Below are 27079 nucleotides of genomic sequence, written 5' to 3'. Positions count from 1 at the left end.
TCCAGATGTAATGCATTGTGAATATTTTAGTTTGGAATTTTACCAGCATTTATACATCAGTTTTTGATCTGAATGCTGATAATTGCATGATATTCACTCTGTATTAGATTCTTCCTCCATTTTGAAGTCTTATGATATGGAACAAGAACACCAGAAACATTATCCCACTGACCCACAAGTGAATGAGTGATGAAACAACCTCAGGAAGTGTAACTCAATGAGAAATGCATCTATCATATTCAACCTTAAATTTATTTATAATCTCAGCAGATTCTAGAAATGCATGCCACCTTCCACTTTTTTGTAATTCCCTTTGTATTAATCCAGTTCCATCACTAACACACACACATACATACATATACAGGGTGGCCTGTAATTCTTGGAACATGCCATAGTAAAGGGCCTGTCTTTGTGAAGCAACTGCATAAGTTTTTTAACATCACCAGATTTTTTTTTAATTAGTTATGAAAATCACATCAGATAAAGGACTTCCATTATTTATCGGCTTCACAAAGACTGGCCCTTTTTGTGGAATGTTCCATTATTTGTGCCAACCCCCTGTATATAATTAGCACTAGAAGAATGAAAAGTGTATCAATTACACACACACACATATACACAAAATCATTCTAATTTTACACACTGGCCCTTTCTATGGAATGTTCCATAGAATTATGAATATATTTCTATGGAATGTTCCTATATATTTCATGAATTATGAACCACCCTATATAATTAGCACTAGAATTACCAGTTGCACACACACACACACACACACACACACACACACACACACACACACACACACACACACACACACACACAAATGTTCTAATTATATGCACAAAAAACTTTGTTTAGTATGTCATAAGTGTGACATGTCAAGAGAAAGATATACCGTATATTATCGCGTATAATGCGAAAAATTTATGGTAAAAAATACTATTTAAAGTTAGGGGTTTGCATTATATGCAGATCCTAAAAAAATGTAACATCTTATTAGACTTGCACACACAATATATACTACCTAATGCCTATGCAACCAAATCTACTTGACCCACTCGCATTTGGCGACCGAGCGTACATCGTATCTACACATAAAGCTATTACTGGCTTTATGTGCAGATACGATGCGCGCTCGGTCGTCGAATGATAGAGCACAGTTAGGTATATCGGGTTAACCACAGTTCATTTTAAATATTATTCATTAAACAAACCTAGCCTGAAAATGAGCCAATAGAAACGTAAACATTCATCTTTTGAAGCAGGATTTAAATTGCATGTTGTGCAGTTTGCAGAAAAGCATAATAGTGTTGCTATGAGAGCATTTGGTGTAGCAGAGAGTAATATTAGACTTTGGCATAAGCAAAAAAGACAAGTCTTGAAAAAATCCCCAAAACGAAACGTGCCCGTCGTGGAGATGTAGCATCCTTTCCAGAACTCAAAGAAGAGCTAAATGAATGGATTTTGACGCAACGACAAGATGGCATTATAGTAACAAGAAATGCAATTTGTTTTCGAGCTCTACAACTCAAGAATTGTAAATTCAAGGACACATCAGGTATTTCATCTTTTCTTGCTTCGCCTGGGGGGGGGGGGTTGCAACAGATTTATGGAACGCAAAGCATTAACATTATGACACTGAACAAAAATTGCACAGAAGTTACGAGCAGCTTGAAGAAAAAGTGCAGTCCTTCCATAAATTATCATAAAATTATGGAAGTGTCATGGATATGAACTTTCCCAAATTGGCAATATGGATGAAATGCCCATGTACTTTGATATGCCTGGGAATCGTAAACTCAGTTGGTGTAAAGGGTGTCTTCATAAAAAGAACGGGACATGAAAAAACACATTTTACCGTTGTTCTGGTATGCATGGCACACGAAACCAAATTAAAGTCCGAAGTATATGAAATTTCCACTAGGTTTAATTGTTCACACCAATCAGAAAGGTTGGATGGATGAAGAAGGTGTACAATTGTGGCTGGATCAAGTATGGAACATATGTCCAGGTAGCTTGTTACGTCAACAAAGCATGCTAGTCTGGGATATGTTCTGGGCGCATTTAACGGAAGCAAGCAAAAAGAAAGCACATGAGGTAAGTACAGACCTAATAGTCATACTGGGTGGTCTAACTTCCGTTTTGCAGCCGCTTGATGTCAGCTTGAACAAGCCGTTTAAAGATCACTTACGTGAAAAATGGAGAGAATGGATGTCATCTGGTTTGGTGAAGAAGTGGGAATTTTCAGAAACTTGAGATCACCCTAGTCACCAGCTGGGTTAAAGAAGCATGGGATTCGATGCCATCTGAAATGATTCAATGCTCATTTCTTAAATGTGGAATAAGTAATTCAATGGATGGATCCGACAATCACGTCACATGCGAAAGCGAGGATGATGCACAACAAAATGGAGAGCATGAAGACGATGATGACAACTGCTACACTAATGACACAATCCCTACAGATGAATTTATAAATGAAATGTTTGATGACTCAAAAGATGAAGAAGAATTTAAAGGATTTTGACATTTTGTTTTAAAATGTATATTTCTTTCGTTAATTCGTATTGTATTTTTACATTTTGTTTTAAAATAAATATTTCTTTCGTTAATTTGTATTGTATTATTTATAATGTTATGGAACAAGTTTAACAGATCACATTATACGTGGACATGGCATTTTAGGGCTAGTTTTCAAACAAAAATTCTAGTTCACATTAAAAGTGGATCGCATCATATGCGATAATATACGGTAGCTTATTTCTTAGAGAGATATCCTAATTGGTTACCTCCTCTTGAGAGTAAACAGTTAGCACGTGTAAAAAGTTGTAGAATTTATTAACTCCTGTATATTTCTTCCTTTCTAGTCTCCTTTGAAACCTTACTGGCTACTTTAGCTATTAAAAACAGAGCTGACTCAAATATGAAATTAAAGATCTATGTTTAGACAATGAAACCACTCCAAGAAAATCTTCCAATTTTTATGGTGAAATTTTTCTAAAGATATTGTTAACTTCAAGTTCACCATTAATATATCAAAATAAGTTATACAAGCAAATTGAAGCAACATCCATGAGCGGTTCTTTCTCACCAGTGGACTGTTTTATGGGACACCTGGAAAACCAACTCTTCAGTGCTATTTTTCCTCAGCCTGTTCGGCCACATTCATACAAAGTTACTGCAATATCTGGATAAAGTAAATAAACTTCATGTACTCTTTAAATTATATATTTAGTTTAATCCTTTATCCAAGTGTAAACAAACAAAGTTTGCGCCTGAAGTATCTTCAGGACTGGGGCAACTTGTGGTAAAGGTGGACAAAGCTTCACATCACTCTTCTTAGTATCTTTCATGTACTCTTATATCAATTTCACTATGGAACATGAATCAAACACATCCATCATGGATCTCCATTTAATAATGCACACTTATCCAGACAATATTTGATTTTTCTGTTTATCAGAAAATTTTCTTTTACCAGCAGATACATCCATCCATCCTCATACTGTCATCTTTCACAGTAGACGGGTATTATCAAAACTCTTGTACTCCTAGCTTACTCTATCTTTCTTACGATTCCCTTCTGTTGTGAAAGAATTGAACATAAATCACCACTGGTGCTAATGGATGTGACCATGTCACCATCCAGAAAATTATTCATAAATACTATCCTTGAACCAAACTGCTGTTTGATGTAAAAAAAGTTGTCCTACCTTAAAGGAACACCAAAGCATACATGTTTAATCTGTGCATCTTCAAACTATTTTGGAAAGTGTCCTTTTTTCTACCATCCACCAAGGATAAATTATCACCTCTCTCCTTGCTTGATGTTTATTAATTATCCTTATTTCAAAAAACTTTGTTATTTCAAACAGGTAGTCTATTCTGCTGAAATTTATCAGGGGCTACATCAAATTCTTGGAATAGAATAAGTCTGGCCTTGCTTGCCATGCTATTCACATTTGACACATACTTTATTGGAATAAAACCAAGATTCTAAACTCGAATAGATTCAAATTTGGTTGTCTACTCCTTGAACATGTGAAACTCTATGAATACCACCTTTCTGATTGTATGTCTGTCTCAAAGTTTTTGATTAATGATTTCCATTGCTTCCTTTGAACTCCTATTTATTGAGCTGTGACTGAGACCCAAGTAAGTAAACACATGTTATGCTGTAACATATTGTCAGTTTTGAATTGTTAACTGATCTTTTGTTATTTCCCTTACAATGCCCATCCTTGTGATAAGGAAGAAATATTTATAAGTTGATAAATTCAATAATATTTTACATGCTAATGATTATTTAAGTCATAATTTTTACATAATTTTGCTAAATTATTATTTTTTTAATAATTTTTATTTACAGAAGTGGTTACGGTTTATTCTCCTCTGAAATGTTGAGTGTGTTGACTGAAGTGGATCCTAAAAATCGCATGGCAGAAATTGCTAAACGGTGGAAAGCTATGTCTCTTGCAGAGAAAGAAAAATATAAGAAAAAAGTACAAGATTTGATGCGCAAATATACTCGAGATTTTCAGAAATTTTTAACTGTATGTATTCGTTTTATTTTATTTTTATCTAAAAATCAAATAAATATAGATATTTTATGTTATAAATAAGTTACTTGATTATTTTTGCCTGAATCTAAAAATTGGTATTATTATAATGCATGCTTCTCCATCTGTTCTGTCACTCACTGCATTTATACCTATTGTATCTCTCCTCAAGCATGCACTTCATTTTTATTTTTTATGTGACTCCCTCCAACAAAAAGTTGTAAACCTATAGCACATTAGTGCCTGTGGGAGGGCTGAGAATCATTTTTTTGTAATATTTTACCTGGTCTGGAAATCCTGCTCTACAGACCAAATATGGAACATTTTCAAATCACTTCAGCCTCTAGTAAGGGGCAGTGATCTCACACCAATGAATTCATCTACAGAATTCGTTCAGCGATGAAATTCATCTGTCACCTAAGACACATCATCCATGTCCATGGCAGGATTTGAACCCACAGCCTGTTTGTTGCTGAGTGAATATGCTAACCACTCAGACAACCAGGCCATCAAATTTACTGAAAGCTCGAATGCTAACATATTCCAAAACATTCCAAACCTTCATCACATGCTATGAGAAAAACCTGGGTCTTATGTGCTCCCTAACCATACCCTTACTCAGCTTCCAGGAGTGACCCCCTCCCCCTAAATACTCCCTACACCAGACATGAACTGCAAAATCTTGCTTACATCTATACTATAGCTCCCATCAAAAATTGTATCTGTTATATCTTTTCTCATCTGTCTATTTTCTGAAAGTTTGAAGACCACACATATGCACAATTTCATAGGCGAGATATCATCTTGGAACAAAATCCTTTGCTGGATATTTCCAACTGTCTCTCATTTCCATAGAACCTAGATGATCATATCCAAGAATAGTCTTGATATAGCTTTACCAAAATCCGGTAAACTGGAAGAATAGCTTCCTTATTCCTACAATCAGTATTGTCTTTACCATTACGGTTATACTGTGTGATTACTTATTCATAATAGCAATGAGACCCTATAACTCTGTCTTTCAGTATCCCAAGATCTCTGACTTCATTGACTATTTGCAAAAATTGTCATTAACAATATAAGTTTTCATTGGTATAATACTCTACCCTAAATTTCCTCAGTTCAGTGGCAAAATTCAATTAGCACTTGTTATCATATTTCTTTAAAACCAGCTTGTACAAATCAACCTGTAAATATTCTGTCAGTCATATCACCATCCTTAACTTTGCATCATCATCAGCAACAAATAACTTGATGACACTGTCTATACTGTCCTCAACATCATTAATGTACAAGTTAAACAACAATGCTCCAAATACAGAACTTTGGTGTCTCCAGGTTACCCCTCTTCATTTAGACTTAGCACCTTCATACTTCACCTTCTAATAGCTGTCAGTTAGCCTTGCTTTTGTGGCCCCAGCACTTCATACAGTCACAATAGAAAATTTACTGGTTGTAAAAGTGGGGTCTAATCACAAGATTAAATGATTAATAGCTGTAACAAATTTGGAATGAAAATCATGAAAGAGAAAAGAACTATGAAAATTGGCTTTAAAAGTGGACACATTGTTTACATTCTCAGTGAAGATCCCTATCAAACAAGTAACACATTTCAACAATTAAAGCACAATTTTTAGTAAAGATGCCTAATTAAATATGAAAATAGATAATGGGCTTTGTAGGGAAATCACTTAAATAAATTTATATGAAATAAGAGAGAAAATTGGAGAACACTCTGAACTAAGCTCACATGAAGAAATTAGAAAAGCTGGTCCTCGGTAGATACCCAAACAGCAGAGTAGGAAATGAATCTCAGGGTTATGGAAATATTTTACAAAAGTTTGGAAAAAAAGCAGTTCTAATAATAAGAATAATTACCTGCTGGATTTATGTTCAGGATATGGACTAATCATTACTGATACCATTTTCTAACATAAAGATATGTTAGAAAAAGATCAGTTCATATGGAGAGAAACACATAAGAAATAATAAATGTCTCATTCACTTTGTTCTTGTCAGTGGTGATGTCTACATGCTGGTATCAGAGTTGAGAAGCTTTCAGACGTGAACCACTGACTCAAATACAGGTAACCCTCATATAACGCAGATGTTAGGTTCCACAAAAACGGCGCGTTATATAAATCGCGTTATGCCAGACTCAGATCACATAGAAAAAGTAAGGTTAGGTTCCAAAATCTTTTTTTTTTTTAAGATTATATAAACAATGACATATCCAACAAAAAAATATTTTTTATTTAATTCAGTTAATTCATGCAAGTTAAGAAAACAAATAAACTACGAAACAAATACATAGTATAAAATTATAAAAAATATTATAAATTGTACGTAAACTTCATTGCACATAATACATAAATGTTTTAGGCAAAATAAAATAAAGTGTATATTTTAATCATCATCACTGTCTTCAAAAATAACATTTCGTAGATGGTCTTTATTTACGAGTGTCCAGACATCGTCATCATTTGTATAATTCTCATTGCATACTTCGGCTGGTTTAGTTAGCAAGAAGTCAGTAATAAGACCTTGCTTACCACTATGCTGCAATTTTTTATTAAGTTCATAATATGGAGCTAAACAAATATCCAGTTCTCGTGAATTTTCCGGAGCACTCCATTGGGAGATCATTATTCATAAAATAACTCTTGCCAAGTCCAATCCTTCTGCTAATTTCTTTAAACTGAATTCTTTAGCAGATTCATCACAATCTTCGGCAGAACTTTCCCTGCCATTTGGTTCGACGTCATCTATTAATTGAACCAGTTCCTCCTCATTTAAATCTATTTTTCCAATTAATTCACTAATTTTGTTTTCAACCATATCGCAAAAGCGCTCTAAATGGCCATTACTATAAAAATATTTTTTTTTACATAAAAAAAAGTATCACATATTGTATGTAACTCACCAAAAAAAACAGGTTGAGATTAACACACTTATAATTTTTAATGCACTTTCCTGGCAGAAAACGAAGACAATTTTCAACAATAAATACTTTATACGGTAAACAATTGATGTACATGCATGCTAAGGGGTATTTCCCCTAATATAAATTCGCTACGGGGGGGGGGGGGTTTCCTGTACAATAATAATATTTTAGAGACTATTGAAAAACCTTAGAAATGGAGAAAGAAATATACTAAAAGGAATCAGAGATGGTGACATAAAAATTGAAGATGAAGATATAGATTTCATGGAATAATTGCTTTGAAAGATTGCAAAATGAAACATGCAGTGACAGCATAGTGGTTAAAAAGAGAGAGAGAAATGCAATCAAGAGTACATATCAATACTTGAGGTGTCTGCGCGGTTAGCCTAGTGACTATGCGCTTCACAACCATATGCCTGGGGGAAGGACTGTCCTAGGTTCGATTCCCATTGACGATGTGAGGAGCTTAAGGATCTTCCTCAGCCATAGCCAAGTTAGTTGGGCTTGGACAGCAGAGTTCCCCCCCCCCCCTCCCAGTATCTGGGAGTTTTCATCCTGCAAGCAGGTAAACTGGTCCCATGAACACACACACGGATACAGCCAGGAATACTTAAGGCAATCCCTCCAGCTATAGGTCTGAATTGTCAGCTATGCTGGTCCCAAGCCCAGATCAAAATGGGGGGGGGGGGGGGATTAAGGTGGTGTTGTACCTCCCCGTAAAAGGGGCTCACGGCCGTTGAATCACCATATGAAATGGATGGATGAATGAATACTTCAGGTAGAAAAATCCATCAAACCTGACATATTGAGCAATGCTTGGTCTATATTTGAGTGGTAAGTCAGAAGTTAGCATTGAAGGAGGGTACAGAATGATGTAAGAAAAAGATTTTAGCTCAACTGTTATTCATCATCTATGAGGATCATATTATGAAGGAAAGTGACATCAAACCTGATTTCAAAATTGCAGATGTTAATCTCAGTTCTTTTCTTTAAGCAGATGATGTCATACTCTGAAATAAATCCTGTACAAATTGGCAGAATTCCCCATCTAAGTTGAATAATTGCTGTAATAAATTTGGTATGAAGAATGACAATAAAAAGACTGAGACTATGAAGATAAAATAAGACACTGAAAACATCAACTGCAATGGAATGGGGAATGTGTAGAATAAACATTTGAACTCCTTATGCACAATTTTTGTGAATATGGAAAATACAACAGAATTAGCAAAGAAATCAACTGAATAAATTTATATGAAATAAAAGAGAAATTAGTCAAAACACTAAACTAGTTGTATACAAGACACCATTCAAGACAATTCTAACATATGCATCTAAGAGCCAAGTTAGAAATAAGCACCTTATCCCATGTTAAACAGGGTCGGCGTTCCCATCTTTAATTTTCTTCTTCCATATTCTCTGGTCCAGGGCATCTTCCCGACTCCATCCTTTCTCCCTAAGATCCTCTGCCACCTTATCCCTCCATCTGAGTTTGGGCCTGCCTCTTTTCCTCCTTCCATCCACCTCCATACGCTCCACTCGTTTACCAACATACTCCTCACTCCTTCTCTCTACATGACCGAACCACCTCAGCCTTTCTTTTACCTTCTTACCGATCGGTCCCACCTTGACCGTCCTTCTGATGTAGTCATTCCTTATCCTGTCCCTCTTTGTCACACCACTCATCCATCTCAACATCCGCATCTCCGCCACCTCCATCTTCCTCTCCTGTGCCTTTGTTATAGGCCACGTCTCTGTGCCATGAAGCATCGCCAGCCTCACCACCATCTTATACAGCTTTCCTTTCATCTTACAACTCACTCTCTTGTTGCACAGGACCCCGTTCATCTTCCTCCAGTTCATCCAGCCGTATGTTATTTGGTGCTGTATTTCCTCATCCAGGTCACCTTTCCTCTTGACGACCGACCTAAGGTACTTGAATTTCTTCCCTAAAGTTAACCTTTCACCCTGGAGTCATATGATCATATCCTCGTCACTCCCCGTTGACATATATTCGTTCTTTATCTGGTTAATTTTCATGCCTCTCTCCTCCAATACCTTTCTCCACTCTTCCAGGGTCTTTTCAAGCTTCTCTCGGGATGATTAGCAAAGAACAAAATCATCGGCAAACATCATACTCCCTGCGCCTCCTTCTTGACGTCCTCCACTAGTACATCCATGACCAGATCAAAGAGGTAAGGCTCAGAGTTGATCCCTGATGGAACCCTACGACAATGGGAAACCCCTCTGTCATGCCGACACTAGACCTGACCCGAGTTTTCGCTCCCTCATACATCTCCTTCACAACCTCACGTACTTTTCCGACACCCCCTTTTTCCTCATACACCTCCATACCTCCTGTCTGGCCACTCTGTCGTACACCTTTTCCAGGTCTATAAACACCATATGTAGCTCCACCTGCATCTCCCTCAATATTTCTCCATCAATCTCCTTAGTGCAAATATTGCATCTGTTGTCCCTCTTCCTGGCATAAATCCAAACTGCTCCTCACCAATTTTGTTTCCTGCCGTATCCTTCCTTCAATTACTCTTTCCCATATCTTCAACGTGTGTGACATCAGCTTGATCCCTCTATAGTTACTACAATCTTGAACAACTCCTTTTCCCTTGTAGATTGGGACGAGAATGCTTTTCCTCCATTCCTCTGGTATCTTTTCCTGTTGGGCTATTTTCCTCATCAGATCCCATAACATGTCTACGCCCTTGCTGCCCAAGCTTCTCCACACTTCTCCAGGTATATGGTCAGCCCTCACAGCCTTTCCATTCTTCATTTTTCTCAGCCCAATACACTTCCTCTCTGCTTATGTCCTGCACTGATCCTTCGTTTGCCTCTCCATCCTCACACCTCTCTCTCTCTCTTGGATTCTCCTCATTTAGTAGATTACGAAAATATTCTTCCCATCTTCCTCTGATTTTTTCCTCCTCTTGTAGTACTACTCCTGTGGCGTCCTTTATCTGCTTAACTGATGTTATGTCTTTCGAGACCTTATCTCTAGCTTTCACTATTCTCAACAACTTAGCTTCACCACCGTTTCTCTCCAGTACTTCATAAACCTCTTCAACTGCCCTCGCCTTCGCCCTTGCCACAGCTCTCTTTGCACTTTTCTTCGCTAATCTATATGCCTCCTTGTCAGCTCTGGTTCCAGTCATGTCCCATTTTTTCTTTGCCTCTTTCTTTTCCCTGATCTCCAACTGCACATCCTCATTCCATCACCATGCCTCCTTATCCTCAGGCCTTTCCTGATGTTATACCGAGCACCTCTTCTCCAATTTTTCTAATATTCCGACTATTTATGTGCCACCATTCTTCCACATCCTCTGGTAACTTCATTACTTCCAATACTTTTCTTTAAACTCATTCCTTGGACCTTCCTCTTCCAATTTCCACCACTATATTTTCCTATCTTTCCGCCACTTCTGTCTATTCTTCTTTTCCCCTTTTATATCACAGTCTACCACAACCAACCTGTGCTGTGCCGCTACACTTTCTCTGTTACTCACTTTACAGTTTTTCACCTCCTTCAAATGTTTCCTTCTGCACATAATATAGTCAATCTGACTCTTCCTATCCCTGCTCTTATAAGTTATCAGGTGTCCAACTCTCTTCTTAAACCACATGTTAGCTATAGCCAGGTCGAAGGCCACAGCATGCTCTACAATTCTTTTACCTTCTTCATTTCTTTCACCACTACTCCAACCCCCGTGCACCCTTTCTTCACCACTTCATCGCCTTCCTACATGCCCATTCAGGTCTGCTCCGACGATCACTCTCTCACCATCAGGGATTCCCATTACTACCTGGTCTAGTTCTCTCCAGAATGCCTCTTTCTCCTCCTCATCACAACCTACTTGTGGAGTGTATCCACACACTCTCACCAGCCACGCTTCCTCCAATCCCAAGTTTAACACTCATAATCCGATCGTTCTTCTGGCACACCTCGCAGACTCCACCCTTCAGCTCCTTGTCGATGATGATTCCAACTCCGTTTCTTCCATTCTCATTCACCCCGCTGTAAAAAAGTTTATATCCTTCCACCAGCTCCTTTGCTTTACTTTGTCTCCTGCACACACAAGATCTTCAGCTTCCTTCTTCTCATCATGTCTACTATCTCCCTACTCTTCTCATTCATTGTACCCACATTCATGACCCGATTCTTACTTTACACACTCTCTCTTTCTGTTGGACTCAATAATACACTTGATTAAAAACTAGAGATGAATATAAGAATTCTAGGGAGTGAACAGATGGCATCAGTGGCAAAATCATATTAAAAATGAGAAAATTAGCATTTAAGAATGTGCACCAGAGTACTCACCACAGGATTCAATACTTGTATGTAGTAGCAGTCTCAGGGGCTGAAGAAGAAGTAGGATTGGCTGACATTGAAACTTTTGGTTTGCCCTTCTTGTGTTCGATGACTATATAGGTGCACTGCACCATCTTCTTGCAGAATAATATAGTCTCATTGGCATTAATGAGACTGTATGATGATGAACTTCTGGAGTTGCACAGGGTAGGCTTATCAGCTTTGTGATCAGCTAAAGCAGACACACTCCACACAGAGTGCCTCTTGAATTTCTAGAACCAGCCTTTGCTGGCGCTGAAATTGGTTTCTGCAGTGCTTTTGATATGGTGGTTTGCTGTTGCTAAATCTGTTGTAAAGAACAAGGACAATAGTGAAAATCATATCAATGGTCACCACAAGTTTTTCTTGTGCTGGTCTTCCATCATAAATGAACAAGGCATTCATCATATTTAACATCACTTTATCATGTACACAAGCTGTGTATTTAACAGTAACAGTTCAACCAGTTTGCACTCCCCCCACCCTCTGATCTCAGTTTCTTGTTTCCTTATATATTGTACTGTTGTTGATACCTAATGTTGATATCACTAGATGAGCTTTGTTTAGAACCCATGAGTATTCATATAAGCACAGTAATATTTTAAGTACAAATAGCCTAACTGAAGATAAAGATATTCTAAAAGTCTGGAGTAATTACTTTCAAACACTGTTAACATGAGACAAGCAGTGACAGAGTAGTGGTAGAAAAGCCTGAGGGAAGACATGTGACGAGTGTGTCTAGACAAGGAAGAGAGTTGTTTGTTGTTTTCCATTTTGATGGTGAATTGGATATGCTTGTGTTATTTGTTCAGGTGACTTAGGAATGTATTTAATGTTTCGTGGCCGTGGGGACAAATGGTAAAAATATCATCAACATATCTGAGCCAGACTTTGGGCTTTAGGCTGGCCAAATCTAGAGCTTGTTGCTTGAAGTCTTCCATGTAAAAGTTAGCTATTGGGGGGGGGGGGGGGGAGTGGTGTGCCCATGGCCATACCTTCTTTTTGTAGGTAAAAATTATTTTGCCACATGAAATACCCATAGCAGAGTATATGGGCAAAGAGGGGTCATGATGTCGGGTGGAAATGTTCTGTAAGAGAAGAATAGTATCATTGATTGGGACATTAGTGAAAAGGGCAGTTAGGTCAAAGCTGATTAATAAATTTTTATCCTTGAGTGATATATTTCTAATTTTGTTTACGAAGTGTTGTGTATTTTTTGTGTGTGGTGGGGGGTGACCTACCAACTCCTTGAGTGGGACTGCCAATTTCTTGGCTAAGTGATAATTAGGGCTGTCGATTTCTTCAAAATGGTGTTTGTTTTGTGTATTTTGGTAGGCCATAAATTCTCAGAGCATGGTCATAATGCAGTATTAGATTTTTTGTTTGTTTCTTCTGTTCAAGTGATTACCAATTTGATTATTTCTGTTGTTTTCTTTTTGATGTGGTTTGTAGGGTTGTAGTTCACCATTTGGTACGTTTTGAGGTCAGATACCAAATGGTTCGTTTTTTCTAGGTATGCTGTCCAATTGAGGACAACAATAGCATTACTTTTATCTGCTTTTGTAATCACTATGTCTTGGTTATTTTTTAAGGATTTAATGGTCAATTTTTCTTCTTTCATTAGGTTGCACCTTACTTGTTTGTTAGAGTTTAATATGTACAATGTTTCCATTTGTATTTTTTCGTCTAAATTGGAGGGGAGGGATTTTAGACTCTTTTAATATGATAAATGAAATCCAATTTGTTTACTGACCTTGGTGCGATGCTGTAGTTCAGGAAGTGCTTTTTTCAGAAGCGTGAATTCCCCCGAGTTAAGGTTGTAGCTAGATTTGCTAATAACTTGGTCATGGTCCATTGGTGATTGGTTGCTCCTGATTTTGCTCGTAGTTGATTGGCTTTTCCTTGTATCATTGGTTTGTAATTGGCTGTTCCTCTGGATTGTCTGTTGCTTTCTTGTTGTTTTAGTGCTTAATGTTATTAATTTTTCTTTGTTCTTAAGTAACATGTGCTTAGCCGCATCGTCTGTAATCTTGTCTAGAATATTCCAAATATCAGGAGTAATGCTGGATAGCTCTAATTTTTGTTGTAAAACCCTAGCTTGGGTAACTGCTAAGTTTTGTGGGCCTTGTGGATTTGTTCTCTCAACAAAGCTTTTTCCAAACAGACAAATATGGAGTGCTTTAGCTAAATGCAGTTGGGTATTAAGTTGCTGTCTGCATTGTTTTAGAAAGGCTAACCAATTAATTAACATAGAAACATGTATTTTCATCATGTATTTGTTTGTCTTTTTTTCTGATTTTGCCTGATTTTTCTCGTTTCATATGTTTTTCCATATTTTAATTTGCCATCCTCAGATATCTAAAATGTAAAATTAAGTTGATGTTTGCTCTTTTCCTTCCTGTTATTGTTTGTCTCTTTTTATTGCCACATCAAATTTTTCACAGCATTTATTTAATTCATCTTTATAAAACTGGTATACATTTTTCTTTTGGAAAGTGTGATACTCATTTTTATTGTACTCAACATGAGATGGTTGGTCATTTCCTATTTCATATCCTTGTATGCTCATATATTTGGACCAATTTGAAGATCTTGTTTTATTGCCTTCTCTCTCTCTCTCTCTCTCTCTCCCCACTTGAATTTGTGCACAATTTTCTATTGGCACATGTTGTTAGCAATGAAAAGTCCATATCCTGAGCAGAAATCTGGTAGGTTTTCTGTCATTATTATTAGCACTGTCTTTTTCTTCAAATGCTCCTGCGATATTTCATATTCTGAGATTCTTTCCTGTCTGCTGTTTCCAGCAAGAACAAGCTTTTTTTTCCTCTTTATATCTGGTTTTCTTCCCCCCCCTCTAATAACGTAAAAAATGTCCACTTCCTCTCTTCTGCTCAATCTATCTGTGAGACCGTAAGTGCAAGTAATTAACATAGAAACATGTATTTTCATCACGTATTTGTTTGTCTTTTTTCTGATTTTGACTGATTTTTCTTGTTGCATATGTTTTTCCATCATATCATTGTTATTTCCATATTTTCATTGTTTGATTTTGTACTTCACACGTCACTCTTCTTGAAATTAGCTCCCATTCAAAAAAAGATGTCTCATTTTTAGTGTTGAATACTATAAGAGCTCTGTCCATTCCCTGATCTTTGGTATCTGAAATTAACTTGTAGTCATTATTTAGAATGTTCTTACCTCGTATGATGTTTTTAGTTTCAGTAACACTGTTGTTGGAATTCTTCTAGTGCTCCTTTTCTTTTGATGCTTCTTACCTTGAATGATCACTGCATTCAGTTCTTTTGAGGAAGTTCCAGTAGCTGACTTGTGATAATTTGCTCTGGTTTTCTGATGAGAGTGGGTTCTTTGCAGTGACACTGCCCCTAACCATCATGATATTTCATCAGGTTGAGCCATCATAATGTATATGTACATATATATAAATATGTTCAGCTAATACAGACTGAAATTTATCAGCTAACTCAAAAATTGCCTCCTCTTTTGTTCAGTATCTGAATAAAACTACTTGTTAACTTGCAATGGGAAACTCCACAAAAAAAAGCGAGATTGGACATTGAGTCTGAAGTCCCATTTATTTCTCCTTGAACAATTCCAGAAGTTAAACACACCAAGAGAAAATAACTTTGTTTGAAAGTGTTTTTGTTTTTTACTTCATTTGATTCATTTGACAGAGGAATGCATGAATAATTCATATATATAGAAAAGAACATGCCAGTGCTCTCTGTTTTGTATCCATCATCTGTCTAAAGGCATTTAATAATTAGTTAATACCCTTAAGAATTAACATCCAATCATGTTAATTCTTAAGGGTGTTAACATGATTTTGACAATATAATATTAATATTATATTGTCAAAAACAATAACATGTTTTTGACAATATAACATATATATATATATATATATATATATATGTTAAAGTTACCAAGCTATTTTAAACCTGATTTTACTCCATTTCCCAAGTAAACAAACAGAATATATATATATATATATATATATATATATATATACATATATATAATCACATGAAATGCATGTTATATTCTCAAATTTCATTGTTTTGTTGTACTCCATAATATAAATCTGCAAGAAGTTTTTCTCTATAGTGATTGTTATTAGTATAATTTATATTGAAATTCCAACAAATTCAGTTTCTTTCCATTTTTTCAGAACCTTAGTCCAGATGAACTAAAAGACTATGAAAAATTAAAAAATAGGTCAAAGAACAAAGCTAATGCAAAAGCCGTAACGTTAAAAGGTAGCAAAGCACAAGTTGCTAATAAGCAAGTACATACAAAGGTAGCATATTTATTAGAAACTAACTTAATTATGATTGCATCCAATTCATTCTTATTTTACATAAGTTTTTGGTAACTTGAGATAAGAGCAGTTCTATTTATAATAATTTAACTAGCAATTGTGTTTTGACCACATTAATACACATTACTGTTTCTAATACTCTACACTCTGTATAACGATTTTTTTTTAAGTTTATTTTTATGAAAGTTTTCATAACCTGATATTTTTCTTCTGACTTATAAGAATCTTATATAATGTAAAAATTTAATGGCAAATAAACTTGTTTAATATGAGAAATAATAAGTGGATTTGGAATAAGTGGAATAATAAAAAGCACTACCTTGGTAGTTACAGCAAGGTTTAAAAGTGTTGACTGTTTAAGATTTAAACAGTCAGCACTTTCCTGACTTAAAAAAAATTATATTAATAAACAGTCAGCACTTTCCTGACTTAAAAAAAAAGTATATTAATTTTATATATATATATAATATAAAATTAATATAATTTTTTTTAAGTCAGGAAAGTACTGACTGTTTAAATTTTAAACAGTCAAAGTAAGTATATTTGACTGTTTAAGATTTAAAAAGTATATTAATTTGATATATATATAAAATATAAAATTGATATAATTTTTTTTTAAGTCAGGAAAGTGCTGACTGTTTAAATCTTAAACAGTCAACACTTTTAAACCTTGCTGTAGCTACCATGGTAGTGCTTTTTGTTATTCCACTTATTCCAAATATATATAAAGTATATATATATATATATATATATATATATGTAGAAAGTATTTTACCTTAGGTATAATAAATGTTAAAAGATACCAAACTATTTTAAACCTGGTTTTACTCCATTTCCCAAGTAAGCAAACAGACAAACAAGTCAAGTTTGCACCTGCAAGTGTTGCAAGTCTAGCTGATCCTACCCGTAGTGCAAGACCAAGGCAACTCATAGTAAAAGTAGAATAAGCTCTGATCACTAATCTTAATATTTACCCTTAATACAAAGCACATCATACCAGATGTAGCTCCCTTTGTTTCTCTCGATATTTTTCCATCATCTGTCGTAACCCAAAGATAGCATCTGTTGTTGATCTACCAGGCATGAAGCCAAATTGTTCCTTGGGTGAGCTGTATGAAGAGAGTGTGAAAAGTATTGCAACTGTCATGCAAAACATGCACACTGCAGTTGTATGGCGTCAATGGGGCATTATATCAAGCAATACTTAGTCTTTATTCGAGTTGTAAGTCAGCAGTTAGAATTGAAGGAAATACAGGAAGATGGTTTAATGTTAAATCTGGTGTGAGACAAGGATGTACATTATCCCCTCTGCTATTCATTATCTATATGGATCACATTATGAAGGAAAGTGGTATTAAACCTGATATCAAAATTGGAGATGTTAATGTCAGCTCTTTACTTTATGCGGATGATGTTATACTTCTAAATAAATCCGCTACAAGTCTGCAAGATTCTCTGACTAAATTGAATAGCTGTTGTAATAGATATGGTATGAAGGTCTGCAATAAAAAGACAAAGACAATGAAAATAGGAAGAATCATTGAAAATGTCAACTGTGTTGTGAATGGAGAACCTGTGGATCAAGTAAAACGTTTAAGCTACTTAGGCACAATTTTTACTGAAGATGGTAAATTAAATATAGAAATAGACAACAGAATCAGCAAAGCTGGTATGGTGGGAAGTCAATTGAATAAATTCATGTGGAATAAGAGAGAAATTAGTCAGAACACTAAATTAGCTGTATACAAGACAGTGTTCAAACCAGTTTTAACTTATGGATCTGAGAGTTGGGTCAGAAGTAAAACACTTGACCAAAGACTAGAGACCGCAGATATGAGAGTCCTGAGAAAGATTAGAGGTGTGAACAGATGGCATCAATGGCAATATCATATTAAAAATGAGGATATTAGGAAAGAACTTGACATTGTCAGCATCCAGGAATGCGTTAGCAGAGCTAATCTCAGGTGGTATGGTCACTTAAATAGAATGGGAGAGGAAAGATTAGCAAAACAAGTGTTCTCTGCCAGGTTGGCAGGAAAACGACCCAGAGGAAGACCAAGATATAGGTGGATTGATATGGTACAAAGTGCCTTAGACGATAGAAATATAAGATCTGATAATGTTGGAGTCTTGACAAGTAATAGACTGATTTGGAGGAAAATTGTAGATAGGAAGTTAGTAATGATGTAAATTTTTCATTTAGTACTGTCATATCCTGTACACCCCTTGAGGGTACATGACAGGAATTTGATGATGATGATGATGATGATGATGACAAAGCACATCTCCTGGAGGAGATGTATGATGTTTTGTATTAAAGGCAAGGGGGCCACTACCCAGACCGGTTTCGACTTTTATTGAGGTCTCATCAGTGGGAGCCAGGCTAGAAAAAAACCAAGATTTTAGTAATACAGAGCTTATAAGTATTTTACCAGAACAAGTTACCATAAGGTGTTTTAACCTTATTAAATAAAAATCTCAGGAGGAGATATAAATGTGGAAAGTAAAACCAGGTTTAAAATAGCTCGGTATCTTTAACATTTATTATACCCAAGGTAAAATACTTTCTACATTTATATCTCCTCCTGAGATTTTTATTTAATAAGGTTAAAACACCTTATGGTAACTTATGGAGTAAAACCAGGTTTAAAATAGCTTGGTATCTTTAACACACACACACACATATATATATATATATATATAACCATAAATCATTCAGATCTATATAAGTTTGGGGGCAATGGAGTAACATTTTACAAGTTTCCTTATAAAGATTCCATAAGAAATCTGCTCTTATGAAGGATTTTTGTCTTATTCTGGAGTATTTGGTAGAGATGACATGATCATCTCTAGGCCCGATTGGTCAGACTCTTAATACTTGGTATAACACTTAGGTTCTCTGTGACGGATAACAGCTGGTCTTCAAGATCTCTTTTGGCTTATCTTATTATGGACAATCTGGATGATCTGCTTTTATCTGTCACGTAAGTCTTCAAATACCATGGCCTCAACAATGCTATAGTTACCAAACAAAGTTCTCTGGAATGTGAAAAAAATCCTTCATAAGTTTCTTTGTGAAACATCTTTAAAAATAAACTAGTAAAATGTTACTCCATTGCCAAACTTAAATAGACCTGATGGTCTTCATTTATCTCCTTTATGAGAGTTAGTACTTTTCAATCTGCGATTCTTTCCTAATTTGTGTAATTATATAATTTATTAGGAAACTATTGACCATTTTTTGTTATTACCTTACTATAGTTACTATATTGGTGCTTTTTAGAATATTTCTGTTATTTGTATAATGTGTGCTTTCATTTCTGTACTGAAGATGCCTGTGAAAATAAAGGCAAATTTTTACAATTAATATAAGGATTTTCTACTTTTCACAGTGTGCTAGTGGTTGCTGGAATCTGATTATGAGTTTATGATCTTCCTTTGAGTTTCTACATTTCATGCTGAAAAGATCTTGATTTCTCTTTGGGACTCCAGTCATTGGATAGCCTTACTGATTGAAACAATGTATTGTAATGAAGTGGCTATTGGCCAGCCAGTTCATGAAATGTTTGTCAGATGTAGATTACACACCTAGGCACAATATCTCTCTTCTGTAACAAACAGAAATCTGATTTATGAATTTAAAAAAAAAAAAAGTAGAAGAAGAATTTATCATGTTGATAGTATTTTGCTGGAATCAAAGTAGCATCTTTGGAGCACAAAAGCGATTTTCTTGAAACATAAGGCACTGAAATCAACTATAGAAACAATTTATATTATGAAGGTGGGGGGGAATAAGCTCCTATCTTTCATCCTCTAGAACTAAAGATATATATAGGTAGTGTAATGTTGTTGAACCAAAGGTGGTCTTAAAGTAATAATCTCCGAAATATTCGGTAGATTAATACAACTGTGTAAGTTGGTGTAGTCTGCTTGTTAGTATGTGTTTTTCTTGTTGCGACGTTCTCTCCTCGCCTGAATACAGTATTCTTATTTCTATCTATCTATTGCGCCTCTAATTCTACTTTTGATATTCAGTCACGAGACATTCTAGGCCTATTATCTAGATGGATAATAATGTACATGTGCTAGAACAGCAGGGAGATTATCGACTGGGGTCGCTAATTCTCCTGTTCTTTCTGCTGATTGATTCCTTTTTCGAACACAGAGAAATTTTATATTTAAGCTGCGCCACCCTATGTTCAGGAGGTTGTAAGAACAATATCAAGGAATCAATAATCAGCAAGTACAATACTACAGCGATCTAGATTGGAATGAAATATTCCTTAGATAATTTATTCATTTTACCTTAAGTTATATAGCAGTCGTGGCTCTCTAATCTTTCCTTGCTCTCACGTTAATTTTTGGATTCCCGCTTAGATCCGAACTATTAAAATGAGTGGTGCAATGAAAGAAATTCAGGCAAGCACAAGGTCCAATTTAAACAAAACATTTAATACACTAGCACATGAGTTTACACTAACTAAGAAAATTCTAAACATAAGTTAATTGATCATGGGATTAAGAAGTTCTTAATAAGACAATAGCAATCTTACGGTATAATATACTGAGCACGGTTAAATTCTCAACATATAGATTTCTACCCTTCTTAGTGTTATAGGCTTCTAAAGCACAATTTATAGACAAAGGTTATCAATTCAATATACTTCAAATGTCCATTCTGCTTGGTCGTTCAGGATATAACAAAGCACATATCGTTAATAACACACCAAGGTATTCTAGAGCCCTATCGATCTATTACTGTAAACCTTAGCAAGTCTATCTCTAACTTATATCACGTTCTCTTGGAACAAGATTCAAGATATCACACTTTTAAACTTGAACAGTCAAGAAAGCAATGCTCGTTCCCCATAGTACATTCATAAAAGACATAGAAAAGAGTTCCTTACCAGGACAGATGATATACTTTGCCTATTACCACGTGCTCTGGATAGCATTTCCTTACTTCTCAGGAGTCCTCTCTCTGGTCATCTCCGTGGATAGGATCTGGTTCATGGATGGAATGTAGTTACTGCTTTCAGGTCACAGTAGTTCGGTTGGATCCAGGTTCACTGTAATGATCTGGTTGGCTCGGGAACACATGCCTGCCTCGCCCTTAGATGACCATCATTCAGGGTTCCTTGGAAGCTCCCGCCATACTTCTTGTCTTCCACAACCACGAGATGAGGTAGTAAGCGAACAGGATAAGAATTAAGAGAGTTTTGCTGTCTCAGCAACCCATTTTATATTTCGTTCCTCGTCCTCTAACTCCCAAATATGTTAGAGAGAGAGATGGAGTTTGTCCTTCAAGAGCAGATAAAGTTTGCTAGTCCACAGTGGGATTTGAGCTTACAATCTGCTATCTAGAGAGCAGTAACTTGGTCTTGAGATCAGCAAAGCCAGAATAAGTGGGTGAAACTGCAGTTCTTTCTTCCTCCCGTCTATAAAAAAAATGCATAAATTTATCAATTTATGCTTCAAGTCTAAGGACTCCTTGCAGTTGCCCATAATAATAATAATAGTGAGCAACCAGTGGGAAAGTTGGCGATCCAGTTTCAGAGTGTGGAAGGCAGCAGTTTGTTAAATAAGCTCCTGTACCAAACACGATTAAATGCTTTTAAAATGTCAAGGACAACCATGTGATTTTCTCCTAATTTTTCCATGACTTCATTCCAGAGGTGGGTGGTGAAAGCAAGAAGATCAGCTGTAAATCATGAGTGGCGGAATCCATACTGCTGGTCACCGATTAGTTGGTATGTTTCTAGGTGTTTCAAGAATTGGTTGTTGATGACCTTCTCCTTCATTTTAGAGAGCAGAAGTGAGTGAGAAATGAGAATTGGATGGTAGTTCTTTGGTGGACTTTTAACACCTTTCTTTGTGATGGGATGGATGTGGACTTGCTTCCATGTTGTAGGATAGCTTGAAGAGATGATACAGGATAAGTGTTAGTTCTGGAGCACAGTTTTTTAACACAGTAGGTGGGATATCATCAGGACCAGATGCCTTGTTTGTGTTCAGATTATTAAGAATTCTTCAGATTTCTTTTTGTCAGAAGACTATGAGTGACATGAAGGGAGCCATTCTTTGAGGAGTGGAGGAAACTGTCAGGTCATCAGTGCAAGAATTGGAAGAGAAGAGTGATGCCAGTAAGTTGACCTTGTCTTTTAGGTGAAGTAACTACAGTGCCCTCCAGATGTGAGAGTAGGAGAAAGCTGGGTTGGCAGAAGTTGCACCCATTGGCCTTGACCAGAAGGAGAAACTGCCATTTGGGCAGGAGTCAAGTTTGCAGGTCCTTTCAAAGTCTGACTTGGACTTGGTGATAATTCTTTTACAACTATTGCAGGCTGCAGTATAGGCAGAGTGAGCAGCTGGAGTTTTGGTCTTGAGCCATTCCTGGTAAGCAGTGGTTTTTCCTTTACAGCATCGGCACACTTTTTTGAGAACCAAGGTTTAGATAGTGGCTGAGAATTTGCAGTGGAATAAGAGATGAAAGCCTTCATTCCTGTGAGAATCATTTCTGTTATTTGTTCTGAGCAGATGTTTGAATCAGAAGAAACTGAAACAGTAATCAGACTTTGGGAAGGAGGAATAGAAGTGTTGAGGTCTTCCCAGTTGACACCCTTGTAGTGCCAAAGGACATGAGACTGTGAACTGGTAGGTGAAGGTTAATATTCAGTGGCAAAAGAAACTTGTATGAAATAGAGCTTATATAAAATAGGTGTGCTATGAAATAGAACTAGCAGTGGCTCTGACAAAGTTGTTTAATGTAAATTTCAGTTATGGCAAGGTTCCAAGTGAGTGAAAATAGGATAAGATAGTTCTTTTATATAAAAGTGTCTCCGAGACAGAATTAGCAAATTACAGACTAGTTAGTATTTCTGCAATGGTGGTTGAAATATTGAAAAAGTTGGTTATAGGTAAAGTGAGTGAGACTTCACCTATAACCATTGGAATACATTGGAATTAAATAAAGGAAATGGCTACACCATGATACTATTGGACTTTGCAAGGTATTTGACAGAATACAACATGAGGAAACTATTACATAAGTTGGAGTAAATGGGAATGGATATGAGGCTTGTAGCATGGATAGGGTTGGCTGACAGATATGCATCAGAAGGTGCGGTGTATAATGTAGTTAAATCAAGGTGAATGAGGATGGCAGTGAAGTGCCCCATGACTCTGTACCAGGGCCACTATTTAATTTGTATATTAATGACATAGCAGAAAACTTTGGGGGGTGGGGGGTATTCAGTTCTTTGCTAACAGCCCATAAAATGGAGAAGGCAATAGGTGATAAAGGCGATATATATATATATATATATATATATATATATATATATATATATATATATATATATATCCTGCAGTATAATTTAAATTAATTGGCAGTATGGAGAAATGACAATGGTTGTCAATTTAATGTTGCAAAATGTAAGGTAATGCACCTCTGTCTGAAAATGATTACATGCTTTATATCATAGTACTGGATTTCAGGAAATTGAAATGTCTGGAGATCTTGTGGGTGATAGAGGTTTGAAGTTAAGAAGGCATATTGTAAAAGTTAGCTGAATAGCTCCAAGGATTACTTGGATGTTTAGGAATACTTATATAATGTAGTTTTAAAGAGTGTATAACATAGCCTTATAAAGAGAAATAATAAGGCTATGACATAGCCTTATTATATACTATGATTCTGCCTTATCGTGAATGCTGTGACCTGGTTTTCTTGGAGATCAGGAGGTGGTGATGGTGGTGGTGGTGGGGAGGATCCAGAGACAAGTGACCAAGCTGATGACAGGTCTGTAGAATGCTCCCTGTGAGGATAGATTGAAGGTGTATGGGGTTGCAGAGTTTCTTGACAGGCAGTTGAAAGGGGACATGACAGAAACTTATAAGTTTTTTCAATAAATGAGCAGTATGGGAAGAACAAGCAGTCACCCCACCTGGAAGTTGTATAACAGTATGGTTAGTTAGGGTGCGCAGACTAGATTCTTTGCTTGGAGAGTGGTGAATGAGCAGAATGAATTGCTAGAAGCAATTGTGATTGTCTGAATTATGAAGATTAAGGAGAGATATGGTAGGTATTGTGTGAATAATGGTTAGTGTGAATCTTTGCAATGATTCTTCAAGTACAGATTTTGTTTACTTACACTTGAATAAAGGATATAATTTCTTTGCATCTTTAATTTATAGTATAATCAACTGGAAAAACTTCTAATAACTATCTCTAATCCAAAGTATTTTACTAAAAAAGTGTGACACCTTTTGTTTACTTTTATATGGGAATATGACTTCTGCATTACTTCAACCTTGGTATCACCTCTGGGTCTAGCTCCCACTGATGAGACCTCAGTATAGGTTGAACCTGGTCTGGGTAGTGACCCCTTCCCATAATGCATAGCATTATACATGTCATAAGGATATGTGCTTTGCATTACTAAGGCAAGTGATGTGATGTCATTAGCTTCTATATACAAGTTTCCCAGTCCTGAAAATACTTCAGATGCAAATTTTGTTTGCTTACACTTGGATAAAGAATTAAACCATCATCAAATTCCTGCCATGTATCCTCAAGGTGTGTACAGGATATGATAGTACTACATGAAAATAATTACATCATTACTAATTTCCTATCTACAATTTTCCTCCAAATCAGTCTGTTACTTGTCAAGACTCCAACATTATCAGATCTTATATTTCTATCATCTAAGGCACTTTGTACCGTATCAATCCACCTATATCTTGGTCTTCCTCTGGGTTGTTTTGCTGCCAACCTGGCAGAGAACACTTGTTTTGCCAATCTTTCTTTACCCATTCTGTTTAAGTGACCATACCACCTGAGATTAGCTCTGCTAACGCATTCCTGGATGCTGACAATCTCAAGTTCTTTCCTAATATCCGCTTTTTTAATATGATATTGCCATTGATGCCATCTGTTCACGCCTATAATCTTTCTCAGGACTCTCATATCTGTGGTCTCTAGTCTTTGGTCAAGTGTTTTACTTCTGACCCAGCTCTGAAATCCACAAATTAAAACTGGTTTGAACACTGTCTTTTATACAGCTAATTTAGTGTTCCGACTAATTTCTCTCTTATTCCATATGAACTTATCCCACCATACCAGCTTTGCTGATTCTGTTGTCTATTTCTATATTTAATTTACCATCTTCACTAAAAAGCGTGCCTAAGTAGCTGAAATGTTTTACTTGTTCCACAGGTTCTCCATTCACAACACAGTTGACATTTTCAATGATTCTGCCTATTTTCATTGTCTTTGTCTTTTTATTGCTGAGCTTCATACCATATCTATTACAACAGCTATTCAATTTAGTCAGAGAATCCTGCAGACTTGTAGCAGATTTATTTAGAAGTATGACATCATCCACATAAAGCAAAGAGTTGACATCAACATTGCAATTTTGATATCATGTTTAATACCACTTTCCTTCATAATGTGATCCATATAGATAATGAATAACAGAGGGGATAATGTACATCCTTGTCTCATACCAGATTTACCATTAAACCATCTTCCTGTACTTCCTTCAATTCTAACTGTTGACTTACAACTCAAATAAAGACTAAGTATTGCTTGATATAATGCCCCATTGACACCATATAACTGTAGCGTATTGAATAGCATCTTTCTTGGCACCTTGTCATATGCCTTTTCCAAATCGACAAAACTTAAATACAGATCTCTGTTATATTTCCATGCTTTCTCGACTGTTTGTCGTAAAGTGAAGATCTGATCCTGACAGCTTCTATTTGGCCTGAATCCAGCTTGTTCTTCACCAAGCTTTTCTTCCACAATTCTTCTCAACCGTTTCTCAAGTATACTTGCATAGATCTTGCCAGGAACACTCAGTAGGGAAATACCTCTGTAATTCTCACATTCAGTTTTATTTCCCTTTTTATATATGGGCACTATGAGAGCTCTACTCCAATCATCGGGAATTCGTACATCTGTCCAGGCTTTCTGAACTATGCAGTGCAGCCACTGTAAGACTCTTATACCACCATACTTCAGCATTTCTGGTTGAATATCATCTACTCCTGCTGTCTTTCCACATTTCAAGCCTTTGATTGGCTTTTTCTACTTCAAGTATGGATATGTATTCCTGACTGCATGCCTGGTCAGTGTTTTTTACCACCGTGCTGTCATCACTGCATGTTTCATTTAGCAGTTTTTCAAAGTAATTACTCCATACTTCAAGGATATCTTTTTCTCCCATTTTCATGTCACCTTTATCATCTCTAACTCCTTTTACAGCACTCTTTCCTCCATTCCTATGCTTCTTCAACAACCTCCAGAATATTTCGCCACCTTCTTGATATTTATTTTCTATATTCTTGCCAAAGTCCTTCCCATGACTTTTGTTTAGCTAGTTTTACACACTGTTTAGCATTCTTGCATTTGTCTCTGTATTCTCTAAGAGCACAAGCTGACTTATTTGCCAGGAACTTTTGATATGCTTTCTTCATTTCCTTCACTGCCTCTTTAACTTCCTGTGTCCACCAGGGAGTTCTGATTTTTTTTATCCTTGCAGATAACCTCACCACATGCCTCTCTGGCAGAATCAATCAATGTTTTCTTCAGAGTTTGCCACTGAATCTCCAAGGTTTGATTCCTGTTCTCAAACTCTTTCATTTTTTCTTCAATAATCTTTGTGTATTTTAGTCTACAGTTCACATCTGAGAGCTGCTCAACTTTTATTTGCTTTCAAACTTTCTTACATGTTATTCTTTTCAATATGAAATTCAATTTTATCCTGCTCAAGACTAAATAGTGATCGCTTCCAATTTCAAATCCTCTGTACACTCTGGTGTCCTGCACCAGGGAGAAAACATCACTATCAACAATAACA

General features: G+C 36.1%; 1 protein-coding gene across 4 annotated transcripts in view; it reads left to right on the top strand.

Annotated features, from left to right (window-relative positions):
• LOC150107481 (nucleolar transcription factor 1-A-like) overlaps positions 1–27079 on the top strand; it is a 554391-nt gene that overhangs the window by 406889 nt on the left and 120423 nt on the right. For all 4 annotated transcript variants that reach the window (XM_090391894.1, XM_090391895.1, XM_090391896.1 and 1 more), the window contains exons 14-15: positions 4373–4556; positions 16062–16190. In XM_090391894.1, the coding sequence (XP_090248020.1) occupies positions 4373–4556; positions 16062–16190 (313 nt within the window). The remainder of the gene's footprint in view (positions 1–4372; positions 4557–16061; positions 16191–27079) is intronic.

This window comes from Typopeltis vanoorti, chromosome 4, assembly GCF_054136105.1.
Source record: "Typopeltis vanoorti isolate ZY-2024b chromosome 4, IOZ_Tvanoo_1.0, whole genome shotgun sequence".
Taxonomy (NCBI): Eukaryota; Metazoa; Arthropoda; class Arachnida; order Uropygi; family Thelyphonidae; genus Typopeltis; species Typopeltis vanoorti.
This window is presented reverse-complemented; position numbering and strand designations above follow the sequence as displayed.